This window comes from Octopus sinensis, linkage group LG23 (assembly GCF_006345805.1).
Source record: "Octopus sinensis linkage group LG23, ASM634580v1, whole genome shotgun sequence".
Classification (NCBI taxonomy): Eukaryota; Metazoa; Mollusca; class Cephalopoda; order Octopoda; family Octopodidae; genus Octopus; species Octopus sinensis.
In genome coordinates this window covers 11,502,039-11,517,038 of record NC_043019.1, presented here as the reverse complement: position 1 = coordinate 11,517,038, position 15,000 = coordinate 11,502,039, and the positions used below count along the sequence as shown (strand labels likewise).

Below are 15,000 nucleotides of genomic sequence, written 5' to 3'. Positions count from 1 at the left end.
TTTGAATTTTTTCTTCTATAGAAGGAAGAGCAAGCCTTCTTCTATCATACTCTCAATTTTGGTCAACTTGCACTGCATGGTCTCAGAGGAGATAGTGTTAGTTGAAGGCTACCAAACCTGCCATACACAAACAACTTCAGCTTTATACATAGAGATTTCTTCTATCCATCTATTCAAATCTTTAGGGATAATTCCTAATACACCCATAACTACAGGGATACATTTTACCTGCACTTTCCATAACCTCTGTAACTCAATGGCTAGGTCCTGGTGCTTTAGTATTCTCTCTCATCCTCATCATCATCGTTTAACATCCGCTTTCCATGCTAGCATGGGTTGGACAAATGACTGAGGACTGGCGAATCAGATGGCTGCACCAGGCTCCAATCTTGATCTGGCAGAGTTTCTACTGATGGATGCCCTTCCTAACACCAACCACTCCAAGAATGTAGTGGGTGCTTTTACGTGCCACCGGCACGAGGGCCAGTCAGGTGGTACTGGCAATGGCCACGCTCAAATGGTGTTTTTTACATGTCACCTGCACAGGAGCCAGTCCAGCGGCACTGGCAACGACCTCGCTCAAATGTTTTTTCATGTGCCAGTAAGGCGACGCTGGTAACGATCATGCTCGAATGGTGCTTTTTACATGCCACTGGCATGGAAGACAGTCAGCTGCTCTGGCAATGGTCATGCTCGGATGGTGCTCTTAGCGCTCACTAGCACGAATGCCAGTCATCAAATTTGATTTTGATTTCGATTTTACTTGCCTCAACAGGTCTTCGCAAGCAGAGTTTAGTGTCCAACGAAGGAAAGGTACGCATAAGTGGGCTGGTTACACCCCTGGCATAGGCCACGAGGTTATGGCCTCACTTGGCTTGCCGGGTCTTCTCAAGCACAGCATATTTCCAAAGGTCTCGGTCACTAGTCATTGCCTTGGTGAGGCCTAATGTTTGAAGGTCGTGCTTCACCACCTCATCCCAGGTCTTCCTGGGTCTACCACAGGTTCCCTCAACTGCTAGGGTGTGGCACTTTTTCACACAGCTATCCTCATCCATTCTTACCACATGACCATACCAGCACAACACTCACACATATGTCTGTACACACAGTACTTGTTAATGTTTATTACTGCCAGAGTATACTCTCTTTTACTCTTTTATTTGTTTCAGTCATTTGACTGCGGCCATGCTGGAGCACCGCCTTTAGTCAAGCAAATCGACCCCCAGGACTTATTCTTTGTAAGCCCAGTACTTATTCTATTGGTCTCTTTTGCCAAACCGCTAAGTGACGGGGATGTAAACACGCCAGCATCGGTTGTCAAGCAATGCTAGGGGGACAAACACAAACACACATATATATATATATATATATACACATATACGACAGGCTTCTTTCAGTTTCCGTCTACCAAATCCACTCACAAGGCATTGGTCGGGCCGGGGCTATAGCAGAAGACACTCGCCCAAGATGCCACGCAGTGGGACTGAACCCGGTACCATGTGGTTGGTAAGCAAGCTACTTACCACACAGCCACTTCTGAATTCATATCTATTAAGATTTTCCCTTACAGGAATTGTATGACTATAAAACCAAGAGAGTTAAATTTGAATTCCACACACCATCTGGCAAGACAATAACTGAGGTACAGGACTTCCATACAGGTAAGGGCCATCTTTTTATAAACGTCTGTTTGACTCTGTGTATGTGTGTGTGTGTGTGTGTGTGTGTGTGTGTGTGTGTGTGTGTGTGTGTGTGCATGTGTGCATGGAAGTATACTCTCTCTCTTACTGTTTTACTTGTTTCAGTCATTTGACTGCGGCCGTGCTGGAGCACCGCCTTTAATCGAGCAACTCGACCCCGGGACTTATTCTTTTGTAAGCCCAGTACTTATTCTATCGGTCTCTTTTGCCGAACCACTAAGTGACGGGGACGTAAACACACCAGCATCGGTTGTCAAGCAATGCTAGGGGGAAAAACACACGCACATGCATATATATATATATATACATATATACGACGGGCTTCTTTCAGTTTCCGTCAACCAAATCCACTCACAAGGCTTTGGTCGGCCCGAGACTATAGTAGAAGACACTTGCCCAAGGTGCCACGCAGTGGGACTGAACCCAGAACCATGTGGCTGGTAAACAAGCTATTTACCACACAGCCACTCCTGCGTATGTTGATGTATGTATAAATGTGTGCATGTATATGTGTGTGTTTTTGTATGTGAATGAGCTGTCCCTTAATGTAGGTCCAGAGTAGTGGTTCCCAACCAGAATCAATATGACCCCGGGGGTGGACGGGTGGGTGGGGCCCATGTAAGACTTTTGGAAGTCTCTGCAAGCAAAATAGTAAATTGGGGATCTACAGTAGTATTTTAAGGGTCCATGAAAAAAAATGTTATTTTGGATGGATTTATCCCCCCCCCCCCAAAGAAAATAATAACCCCAGCCAGGTTTCTTTCTCTAATGTTTTACATACTTCAACTTATACAAGTTAACGTGTGAAAAGAAAAAATAGGGGTTTTGAAAGAAGTTTCTGTAAAATTGGTTTTTGTGGTGTTAGGGGTCCACCAGAATAAAGTAGTAATCAAAGGGGTCCTGAGGCAAAAAATGGTTGAGAACCACAGGTCTAGAATGTTTGCATGTGTATGTATGCATGCATGTATGTGTATGTGTGTGTGTGTGTGTGTGTGTGTGTGTGTCCCCTGTTTATCCTTCCTACCCTCTCATTCAATCCCCTCTTTCTCTTACCTTTTTCTGTCTCTGATACTCGCCCATATTTTTTCTCATCCAGTTTCACCACTCTGAACCCCTCCATTCACTCACCTCTCTCTCTCTGTCTCTCTCTCACACACACACACACACACTTTCTCTCTTTCTTTCACCCTCTCACCGCAATCACTCTTTCACTACCCACTATTTCTCTCCTTCACACTCACCTACACTATCTCTCACACATAGTCTCTCTCTTTCTCTCTCTCTTTCTTTCTTTCTCTCTCTCTATTTCTCTCTCTCTTTCTTTCTTTCTCTCTCTCTCTTTCTCTCTCTCTTTCTTTCTCTCTCTCTCTCTTTCTCTCTCTCTCTTTCTCTCTCTCTCTCTCACACACACACTTACACACACACACACTTTCTCTCTTTCTTTCACCCTCTCACCACAATCACTCTTTCACTACCCACTATTTCTCTCCTTCACACTCACCTACACTATCTCTCACACATAGTCTCTCCCTTTCTCTCTCTCTCTCTCTTTCTCTTTCTTTCTCTCTCTCTCTTTCTCTCTCTCTCTTTCTCTCTCTCTTTCTCTCTCTCTCACACTCACCTACACTATCTCTCACACATAGTCTCTTTCTTTCTCTCTTTCTTCACCACTGCCAGGTGTTGGCTACAAAATAGATTCATCTGGAGAATGTGCCATGCATATAATGACCGAAGCTGAACCTGATGTCCACATCAGCTCCGTTAATGGCATCAAGACAGTGAAGATGGTTAATTCGCGTTACTTCTATGTTTTTAATTCAACAGATTTTATGTATGAAGGAAAGGTGAGGAATAAATTACTATCCAACCACATCTGCCACACCAATCATGTCTGTCACATCAATCACATCTGTCACCCCAATAACCTCTGTCACATCTGTCACTTCAGTAACATCTGTCACAGCAATCACATCAGTCACCCCAATAACATTTGTCACACCAGTCACATCTGTCACTTCAGTAACATCTGTCACAGCGATCACATCAATCACATCTGTCATCCCAATAACATTTGTCACATCTGTCACTTCAGTAACCTCTGTCACAGTGATCACATCAATCACATCTGTCACCCCAATAACTTTTGTCACATCTGTCACTTCAGTAACATCTGTCACAGCGATCACATCAATAACATCTGTCACCCCAATAACATTTGTCACACCAGTCACATCTGTCACTTCAGTGACATCTGTCACAGTGATCACATCAATCATATCTGTCACAGCAATCACATCAGTCACACCAATAACATTTGTCAAACCAGTCACATTTGTCACTTCAGTAACATCTGTCACAGCGATCACATCAATCACATCTGTCATCCCAATAACATTTGTCACATCTGTCACTTCAGTAACCTCTGTCACAGTGATCACATCAATCACATCTGTCACCCCAATAACTTTTGTCACATCTGTCACTTCAGTAATATCTGTCACAGCGATCACATCTGTCACCCCAATAACATTTGTCACACCAGTCACATCTGTCACTTCAGTGACATCTGTCACAGTGATCACATCAATCATATCTGTCACCTCAATAACATTTGTCACATCAATCACATCTGTCACCCCAATAACATTTGTCACACCAGTCACATCTGTCACTTCAGTAACATCTGTCACAGCGATCACATCAATCATATCTGTCACCTCAATAACATCTGCCACAGCAATCACATGTTGTTGTTATCCTCTCTTCTCCTGGTTTGTTTCTGTTACATCACAGCTCCATTCCGCAGCTTAGAAGATGCAACACTTTCCTCAACACACGAGCTGCTCCATGTATTCTTTTCTACTCTAGGCACAACCACCACCACCACCACCACTACCATCATCATCATCATCATCATCAGAACAATCCATTTCTATTGAAATTTTGCTCCCACCCCGAAAAGCAGAAACAAAATACAAACTACATTTTTTCTTTTTACTTTGCTTCCCAACCACATGGTTACAGGTTCAATCCCATTGTGCGACACTCTGGACAAGTATCTCCTACTGTAGAATTAGGCTGGCAAAAGCTTTGTGGGTTGATTTGGTACACAGAAACTGAAAGAAGCCTGTTATATACCATCATAAGCATCCTTCTCCTCCTCCTCCTCCTCCTCCTCCTCCTCATCATCATCATCATCATCATCATCATCATCACCATTGTCGTCATTGTTGTCGTCGTCATCATTGTTGTTGTCATTATTTTTAGGGCCACGAGCTGGCAGAATTGCTGGCACACTGGACAAAATGCTTAGCAGCATTTATTCCGACTCTGTGTTCTGAGTTCAAACTCTGCTGAGGTCGACTTTGCCTTCCATCCTTCAGGGATCGATAAAATAAGTACCAGTTGAGTACTGGGGTTGATGTAATAACCTATTCCCCTTCCTCAAAATTTCAGGCCTTGTACTTATAGTAGAAAGCATTGTTGTTGTTGTTGCTGTTGCTGCTGCTGCTGCTGCAAGGCAGCAAGCTGGCAGAATTGTTAGCACGGCAGGCGGAATACTTACCATTATTTTGTCTGCCTTGATGATCTGAGTTCAAATTCCACCGAGGCCAACTTTCTCTTTCATCTTTTTGGGGTTGATGAAATTGAGTAGTCCCTTCTCCAAAAATTTCAAGCCTTGTTCCTTTTGTAGAAAGGATTATTATTTTTGTTGCTGGCCTTGTGCCAAAATTTGAAACTATTGTTGTTGTCATTTACCCAACCCCAACCCCAACCTCAGATCTTCAAACTTGACAGAGCCAACACATGATCAGAAAGGCATTCCATCCTATCATGACCATCCCGACATTTTAGGGGAGGGGGAATGGGGGGAGGACTATCTTTCGAATGGCATTATCAAATGTTTTCTTTCCTTTTTTATTATGAGAGAATATGATGTGATTTGAAGGTGATTTGGCTGCTGTTTCTAACAAGTTGAGCAACCATAATGATTTGTATGTTTTTTTTTTTCATATTGATTTTTTTTGTTCTTTTTTTTTTTTATTTGAAATATTTCAGAGAGATGCTCGAGGAATTAATTGTGATGTATGGACGGCTACTGGTGACGTTGCGGGTGAAGAATCTATATGGAGATATTATTTTGCTTCGGTAATTAAGCAGTTTATTGATTTGTTTATTTGTTTTGTGTTTTTTATTATGTTAGTTAGTTAGTTAGTTAATTTTTGGCTCAAAAGCAAATAGCAAGGCCATGTAGGGGGACATGGAGTTAAGTACAGGATGGTGTTCATGTAAAGAGTTCAGGCCACTTGAGGTCCAGGGAGGCTTTGAACAAAGCGGTCGTCGGCATCTTCATTATCTCGTCCAGCAGCTTGTTCCACAGATCCGCAACCCGGACGGAGAAAGCTCCTCTCCTTCGATTGAGATGAAATCATCGCAGGTAGAGGCTTTTCGGAATGACCCCGCAGCCGACGCTCTGGAGCAGGAGTGAAGAACAGCTCTTTTGAGAGGTTACACTTTCCGCTTATGAAGTTGTGAGCGAGAATGAGATCACCACGGCGGCGGCGTTTTTCTAGAGAATAACGGTCGAGCGTCCTCAGCCTTTCTTCATAAGACAAATTTTTGAGACCATGAACCATGCAGGTAGCCAGCTTCTGGACTCTTTCGAGATGCTGTATGTTCATCATGATCATTAGCACTGCCATCGCCATCATTATCATCATCACCACAAGCATCATAACCAGTATCACGATTATCAATACCACCATTATCATCATTTCCACCACCACCACCACCACCATTATCATCATCATCATCGGTGAGCTGGCAGAAACGTTAGCACGCCGGGCGAAATGCGCAGCCGTATTTCGTCTGCCGTTATGTTCTGAGTTCAAATTCCGCCGAGGTCGACTTTGCCTTTCATTTTTTTTCGGGGTCAATAAATCAAGTACCAGTGAAACACTGGGGTCGTCCAATCCCCTAAAATGGCAGCCCCTGTGCCAAATTTGAAACCATTATCATTATTATTGCCACCACCACCACCACCACCACCACCACAACCACCACCACCATCACCATCATCATCACCATCATCATCATCATCATCATCATCACCATCATCATCACCACCCTCATCATCATCATCACCATCATCATCACCATCATCATCACCATCATCATCATCATCACCATCATCATCACCATCATCATCACCATCATCATCACCATCATCATCATCATCATCATCATCATCACCATCATCATCATCATCATCATCACCATCATCATCATCATCACCACCATCACCATCATCATCATCATCATCATCGCCATCATCATCATTATTAATTTATTTATGGCAATATGTGTATATATTTTTAGGAAGAGACCACAGAGGTGGGTGAGGCGAATGCTAAATCCTCCTGGCTAGTAATGTATGAGATGATGATACCAGAGGTAAGTAAGAAAAAGAACATCAATTTTTTACTCAAAATACCTCCTGCTCCAAAAAAAAAAATCTTGATGACTGTTTGAAACCACTGAAATATGGATCTGTGTCATCAGGAAGCTACTATCATTGCTGACAACAAAGATCTTTTCCCTAAGTTACGGGGACGTAAACATTGGTTGTCAAGTGATTGTTGGGGGACAAACACAGGCACAAACACATAGATACACATACATATGCATATACATAAATTTCAGCTATATATATATATATATATACATATATACGACAGGCTTCTTTCAGTTTCTGCCCACCAGATCCACTCACAAGGCTTTGGTCAGCCTGAGGCTATAAGTAGAAGACACTTGCCCAAGGTGCCATGCAGTGGGACTGAACCCGGAACCATGTGGTTGGTAAGCAAGCTACTTACCACACAGCCACTCCTGGCTGTGTGGTAAGTATTAACACTCCTTAGTTGGTAAAATAAGCACTAGTTGAGTACAGAAGTGGTTGTTTTTGACTTACCCTTAATGTTTTTGACCCAGTGCCAAAATTTGAAATCATTATCATTAGTATTTTTTAATTTATTTTTATAATTATTTATTTTTATTATTTATTATTTTTATTATTGTTTATTATTTATTATTATTATTATTTTATTATTTATTTTTATCATTTATTATTATTTTTATTATTATTTATTATTATTTATTTTTATTATTATTTTATTATTATCTATTATTTTTATTATTATTTATTATTTATTTTTATTATTATTTTATTATTATTTATTTTTATTATTGTTTATTATTTATTATTATTTTATTATTTATTATTATTATTTATTATTATTATTGTTTATTATTTATTATTTTTATTATTATTTATTATTTATTATTATTATTATTTTATTATTATTATTTATTATTTTTATTATTATTTATTATTTATTTTTATTATCATTTTATTATTATTTATTTTTATTATTTATTTATTCAGCAAAGTGTACACATAACATACAATGTGTACGGATATGAAGAAAAGGAGCCCGATGTTTGGGAGTTCAACATAGCCACATGTTTCCCAGGAACTAAGCAGAAGCAGATTTCCTTTAAGGTACCAAGTAAGTGTGAATTATCTCTCTTTACCATTTAGTCTTGGAAGGGATGGAATAGCAGCATCTATGACTGATTATTTTTCAGGGGCCTCCAGAAGACTGGTGATGGGAAGGGAGGGAGATAGTTATACTCAAACAACAAGATTTGACCCAAATGCTTATTAAATAAGGAACATCGCTGAAGGATCTCAAGATCTAGGAACCAAGAACCAGGTTGGAATGAGACTCTAGCAGGACCAATACCTGTTATGGCATATTGAAGATGATCAGCCTTTTATAGGCTCAGTGTGCTAATCTGTAATGATTGGTCATCTTATCTATCATGTGAGTTTGGAACATTGGTTGAATCCTGTGCTTCTATTGGTTGAGTATCAAAGATCCAAGTGGTTGAGTATCAAAGATCCAATTGGGTGAGTATTGAAGGCCCAATTACTTGAGTATCAAAGATCCAGTGACTTGAGTATCAAAAATCCACTTGGTTGAGCATCAAAGATCCAACTGGTTGAGTATCAAAGATCCATTTGGTTGAGTATCAAAGATCCATTTGGTTGAGTATCAAAGATCCATTTGGTTGAGTATCAAAGATCCATTTGGTTGAGTATCAAAGATCCAATTGGTCGAGTATCAAAGATCCAATTGGTCGAGTATCAAAGATCCAATTGGTTGAGTATCAAAGATCTAATTGATTGAGTATCAAAGATCCAATTACTTGAGTATCAAAGATCCAATGACTTGAGTATCAAAGATCCAATGACTTGAGTATCAAAAATCCACTTGGTTGAGTATCAAAGATCCAATTGGTTGAGTATCAAAGATCCAATTGGTTGAGTATCAAAGATCCAATTGGTTGAGTATCAAAGATTCAATTGGTTGAGTATCAAAGATCCAATTGGTTCAGTATCAAAGATCCAATTGGTTGAGTATCAATGATCCAATTACTTGAGTATCAAAGATCCAATGACTTGAGTATCAAAAATCCACTTGGTTCAGTATCAAAGATCCAATTGGTTGAGTATCAAAGATTCAATTGGTTGAGTATCAAAGATCCAATTGGTTGAGTATCAAAGATCCAATTGGCTGAGTATCAAAGATCCAATTATTTGAGTATCAAAGATCCAATTGGTTGAGTATCAAAGATCCAATTGGTTGAGTATCAAAGATCCAATTGGTTGAGTATCAAAGATCCAATTACTTGAGTATCAAAGATCCAATGACTTGAGTATCAAAAATCCACTTGGTTCAGTATCAAAGATCCAATTGGTTGAGTATCAAAGATCCAATTGGTTGAGTATCAAAGATCCAATTATTTGAGTATCAAAGATCCAATTGGTTCAGTATCAAAGATCCAATTGGTTGAGTATCAAAGATCCAATTATTTGAGTATCAAAGATCCAATTGGTTGAGTATCAAAGATCCAATTGGTTGAGTATCAAAGATTCAATTGGTTGAGTATCAAAGATCCAATTGGTTCAGTATCAAAGATCCAATTGGTCGAGTATCAAAGATCCAATTACTTGAGTATCAAAGATCCAATGACTTGAGTATCAAAAATCCACTTGGTTCAGTATCAAAGATCCAATTGGTTGAGTATCAAAGATCCAATTGATCAAATATAGAAGATCCAACTGGTTGAGTAATGAAAATTTAGTTACGTTGCACATAATACATTCTCAGAAATCTCATCTGAATGTGCTCTGGAGCGTACCCTCCTATAAATTGGTGTATCAAATCTTCTATGAGCAGAAGGGTGAGCAATTTTATGAAGGCAAGTCATGTTATTTTCCTGCTGTCATTCACCAGAGCAAAATTAAGATAATGGTCCACTATAGGCGCAGGAGTGGCTGTGTGGTAGGTAGCTTGCTAACCAACCACATGGTTCCGGGTTCAGTCCCACTGCGTGGCATCTTGGGCTAGTGTCTTCTGCTATAGCCCCAGGCCGACCCATGCCTTGTGAGTGGATTTGGTAGACGGAAACTGAAAGAAGCCTGTCGTATATATGTATGTATATATATATGTATGTGTGTGTGTGTTTGTCCCCCTAGCATTGCTTGACAACTGATGCTGATGTGTTTATGTCCCCGTTACTTAGCGGTTCGGCAAAAGAGACCGATAGAATAAGTACTGGGCTTGCAAAAGAATAAGTCCCGGGGTCGAGTTGCTCGATTAAAGGTGGTGCTCCAGCATGGCCGCAGTCAAATGACTGAAACAAGTAAAAGAGTAAAAAAGAGTATACTATTAAACGGAGGAATAAAGTTTCACTGTTATTTTAAAAGTTTGTTTATTGTATTATTTCCATGAGTGAACATGCAACATCCATCCATCTATCTATCTACCTATCATCAATCAATCATCAATCAATCACTCACAAGTCTTTCTCATTTTCTTTTTTCCTCTATATCTCTTTCTATGCTGATTCTTTCTCTTCCTCTTCATTCATCATCATCATCATCATCATTTAGCATCCGCTTTCCATGCTGGCATGGGTTGGACGGTTCAACTGGGGGTCTGGGAAGTCAGAAGGCTGCACCAGGCCCAGTCTGATCTGGCAATGTTTCTACAACTGGATGCCCTTCCTAACGCCAACCACTCCATGAGTGTAGTGGGTACTTTTTACGTGCCAGGCGAGGCTGGCAAACGGCCACAATTGGATGGTGCTTTTTACGTGCCACCTGCACAGGTGCCAGACAAGTCTGGCAAACGGCCACGATCGGATGGTGCTTTTTACGTGCCACCAGCATGGAGGCCAGGCGAGGCTGGCAAACGGCCACGATCGGATGGTGCTTTTTACGTGCCACCAGCATGGAGGCCAGGCGAGGCTGGCAAACGGCCACGATCGGATGGTGCTTTTTACATTCCACTGGCACAGAGGCAGTCGGGGTGGCGCTAGCAATGACCACATTCGGACGGTTCTCTTATGTGCCACCGGCACTGGTATCACAGTTACGATTTCCATTGATGTTGATCTATTTTGATTCTTTATCTTTACCTACCTCTCTCTCTCTATGCCGCTTTTTAAGTAACTTCTCTCTCTCTCTCTCTCTCTCTCTCTCTGTTAATCAGTCTTTCTCTCATTAACCAATCTCTCTCTAAAACTATTCTCTTTATCTAGGCTCTCTCTCGGATCTCATCAGCGTTAATCAAAAGCAATTCAAACATGCTTTAATTGTCTCCATCCAGGGATATTCTGGTGTATCAGCTCTTCGAATTTCAGATATTCAGGTAAGAATCCACATATCAAAAAACCGCTGAGACAGATTTTTTTGTTTTTGTTTTTAATCTGTTTTCTTTCTTTCATTCTTTCTTTCTTTCTTTCTTTCTTCCTTTCTTCCTTTCTTTCTTCTTTCCTCCCTTTCTTTCTTCCTTTCTTTCTTCCTTTCTTTCTTTCTTCCTTTCTTCCTTCCTTCCTTTCTTTCTTTTTTCCTTATTTCCTTCCTTCCTTTCTTTCTTTCTTTCTTTCTTTCTTTCTTTCTTTCTTTCAGCTGCATATCATATGATTTCATAATTAGTGCACAACAAATGCACTTTTTAATCTTCAGTGCAAGCACAATTCAAGACACATAAAAATGAACAAGAATCAACATACCAGACGAACAACCAATGTATCCAGCGTAGCATATAGAATTGTTCACCCTTTACACATCTATGTAAAAAGCGGGCTTTCTTGAATTGCATATGTTGATTTTTGTTCATTTTGTTCAGGCAGACAGATAGATAGATAGATAGACCAACAGATGGATATATAAACTGACAGACAGACAGATAGGCAGGCAGGCAGAAAGAGGAAAATCTACTTAAACCTTCTCTTTCACATTTAACCAGAGTTTGTTATTATTTTTAGTCAGTGCTATTTGGAAATCAAGAACACATTGATAGAATTAAAACTCTCTTTAAAAACACACAACTGTCAGGAACAAGACCATCAAACACAATCTTCTGCCCTTTCTCCCTCTCTAAACACGACTTGTTCACCATCTCTTCCTTTTCACTCTCTCTCTCTCTGGGTTATCTAAATCAATTGTTTTTCATAGTGTTTGGAAGGGAACTATGGAGACTGTACGTGTATTCTACATACATACATACATACATACATACATAAATACATACATACACACACACATACACACACACATACATACTTACATACACACACACACACACACACATATATATGTATATACAAAGTGTGTGTGTATGTATATGTATGTATATATATATGTGTATATATATATATATATAGATATATATATATGTTAACACATGTATATATAATATATATATATATATATATATATATGATATATATATATATATATATCGCTCGATAATGTAAAGTATAGAAACCATCTTATATATATATAATATATATATATATATATATTATATATATAATATATATATATATATATATATATATATATACATATATACATATATATATATGTACAAAGTGGTGGCGTGTGTATGTATGTATGTATGTATATATATATATATATGTATGTATACACACACTCACACAGGGGAAGGGAGACATGTATGTATGCACATACACATACACACACACACACATACATACACACACAGCTTGCTCAATAAACCATACCAAATGATCATGCTGCCAGTTTCTTGGAGAATTCCTGTTGTAAAGCTGTCAAGGAACAGTTCCTGGTTTTGGAAAAGGAAGGAAGGAAAGAGTAAAGAATAAAAACAGAAACAGAAACAAAATAAACAAACAAACAAACAAACAAAAAAAAGTACTTAAAAAAGAATGAATAAAAGAATAATCTGAAAGGGGTGGCGGAACAATGAAAAGTTTAATCTGTTTACTGCCAGACTAGGGAAAGGGAAAAGGGTTGGAGAAGAAAGAGAAAGGTTTTAAGAACAATAACACTATCAAGATTATTTACTACCTAAGCTAGGAAATAACAACAACAACCAACAACAATAGTGGTAGGAGACTAAATGTGGTGGAAACAAAGCAATTAATTAGGCTCAAATAATTATTAATAATGTGTCTGTGTGTATGTGTATATATATCTCTTTTACTCTTTTACTTGTTTCAGTCATTTGACTGCGGCCATGCTGGAGCACCGCCTTTAGTCGAGCAAATCCACCCTGGGACTTATTCTTTTGTAAGCCCAGTACTTATTCTATCGGTCTCTTTTGCAACTGGTACTTAATTTATTGACCCCGAAAGGATGAAAGCCAAAGTCGACCTCGGTGGAATTTGAACTCAGAACATAAAGACTGATGAAATACTGCTAACATGCTAACGTTTCTGCCAGCTCGCCGCCTTCCACACACATATATATATTTGTTTCTTTATTACCCACAAGGGGCTAAACATAGAGGGGACAAACAAGGACAGACAAACGGATTAAGTCGATTACATCGACCCAGTGTGTAACTGGTACTTAACTTATCGACCCTGAAAGGATGAAAGGCAAAGTCAACCTCGGCGGAATTTGAACTCAGAACATAACAGCAGACGAAATACGGCTACGCATTTCACCCAGAGAGCTAACGTTTCTGCCTTCCACACACACACACATATATATATTAATAATAATATGTATGCATGGGTGTTAATCTTTGTGTCAATGTGTGTCAATGTGCATTAGTGTCTATCTGTGTATATTTGCCAATGTGTCTTTGTATGTGTATATGCATATCTATGTTATATATATATATATGCATACATGTCTTAATGACAATCTGTGTGTATAGTTACATGTGTGTGTGTGTGATTGACTTTTCCTGCTAACCTAACATCAAAGTCGGTTGACCTTTAAACTTGTTATCTTTCTCACATTGTTACAGGACAATGACAGCTACGCTACGATGTTGTCCACCTCCCATTCTGTACAAACACATGCACACAGAACTTGGTAAATACATACATCCCCCAACACATACTTGGTGTTCGTGTAGGTGCAATGGCCCAGTGGTTAGGGCAGCGGACTCGCGGTCGTAGGATCGCGGTTTCGATTCCCAGACCGGGCGTTTGTGATTGTTTATTGAGCGAAAACACCTAAAGCTCCACGAGGCTCCGGCAGGGATAGTGGTGATCCCTGCTGTACTCTTTCACCACAACTTTCTCTCACTCTTACTTCCTGTTTCTGTTGTACCTGTATTTCAAAGGGCCGGCCTTGTCACTCTCTGTGCCACGCTGAATATCCCCGAGAACTACGTTAAGGGTACACGTGTCTGTGGAGTGCTCAGCCACTTACACGTTAATTTCACGAGCAGGCTGTTCCGTTGATCGGATCAACCGGAACCCTCGTCGTCATAACCGATGGAGTGCTTCCACTTGGTGTTCATTATAAATTTGACAGTTTGCTTCAAAGGATATGTAAACACAAAATCTCATCCAAAAATTGAAGTATTTTAGAAAATCAAAAAATATCAACTAGATCAGTGGTTCACAACCATTTTTTTTACCAATAGATCCCTTTGATTACTATTTTATTCTGGTGAACCCTCATAGCTATTCAATGTCTAAAACCTAGTTTTATAAATACTTCTTCCAAAATTCCTATGTAAAACATTACGGAAAGAAATCTTGCTATTTCTTCCAATTGATACGTATAAAAGTGCCACACCCTTGTGGTTGAGGGAACCTGTGGATGAAGTAGACCCAGGAAGACCTGGGATGAGGTGGTGAAGCATGTCCTTTGAACATTATACTTCTTTACTACCCACAAGGGGCTAAACACAGAGGGGACAAACAAGGACAGACA

General features: G+C 39.5%; 1 protein-coding gene across 2 annotated transcripts in view; it reads left to right on the top strand.

The window, feature by feature from the left end:
- Positions 1 to 15,000, top strand: part of LOC115223621 — a 40,597-nt gene that overhangs the window by 17,274 nt on the left and 8,323 nt on the right. For both annotated transcript variants that reach the window (XM_029794283.2, XM_029794284.2), the window contains exons 7-12: positions 1,571 to 1,661; positions 3,378 to 3,544; positions 5,760 to 5,849; positions 7,080 to 7,154; positions 8,146 to 8,269; positions 11,373 to 11,482. In XM_029794283.2, the coding sequence (XP_029650143.1) occupies positions 1,571 to 1,661; positions 3,378 to 3,544; positions 5,760 to 5,849; positions 7,080 to 7,154; positions 8,146 to 8,269; positions 11,373 to 11,482 (657 nt within the window). The remainder of the gene's footprint in view (positions 1 to 1,570; positions 1,662 to 3,377; positions 3,545 to 5,759; positions 5,850 to 7,079; positions 7,155 to 8,145; positions 8,270 to 11,372; positions 11,483 to 15,000) is intronic.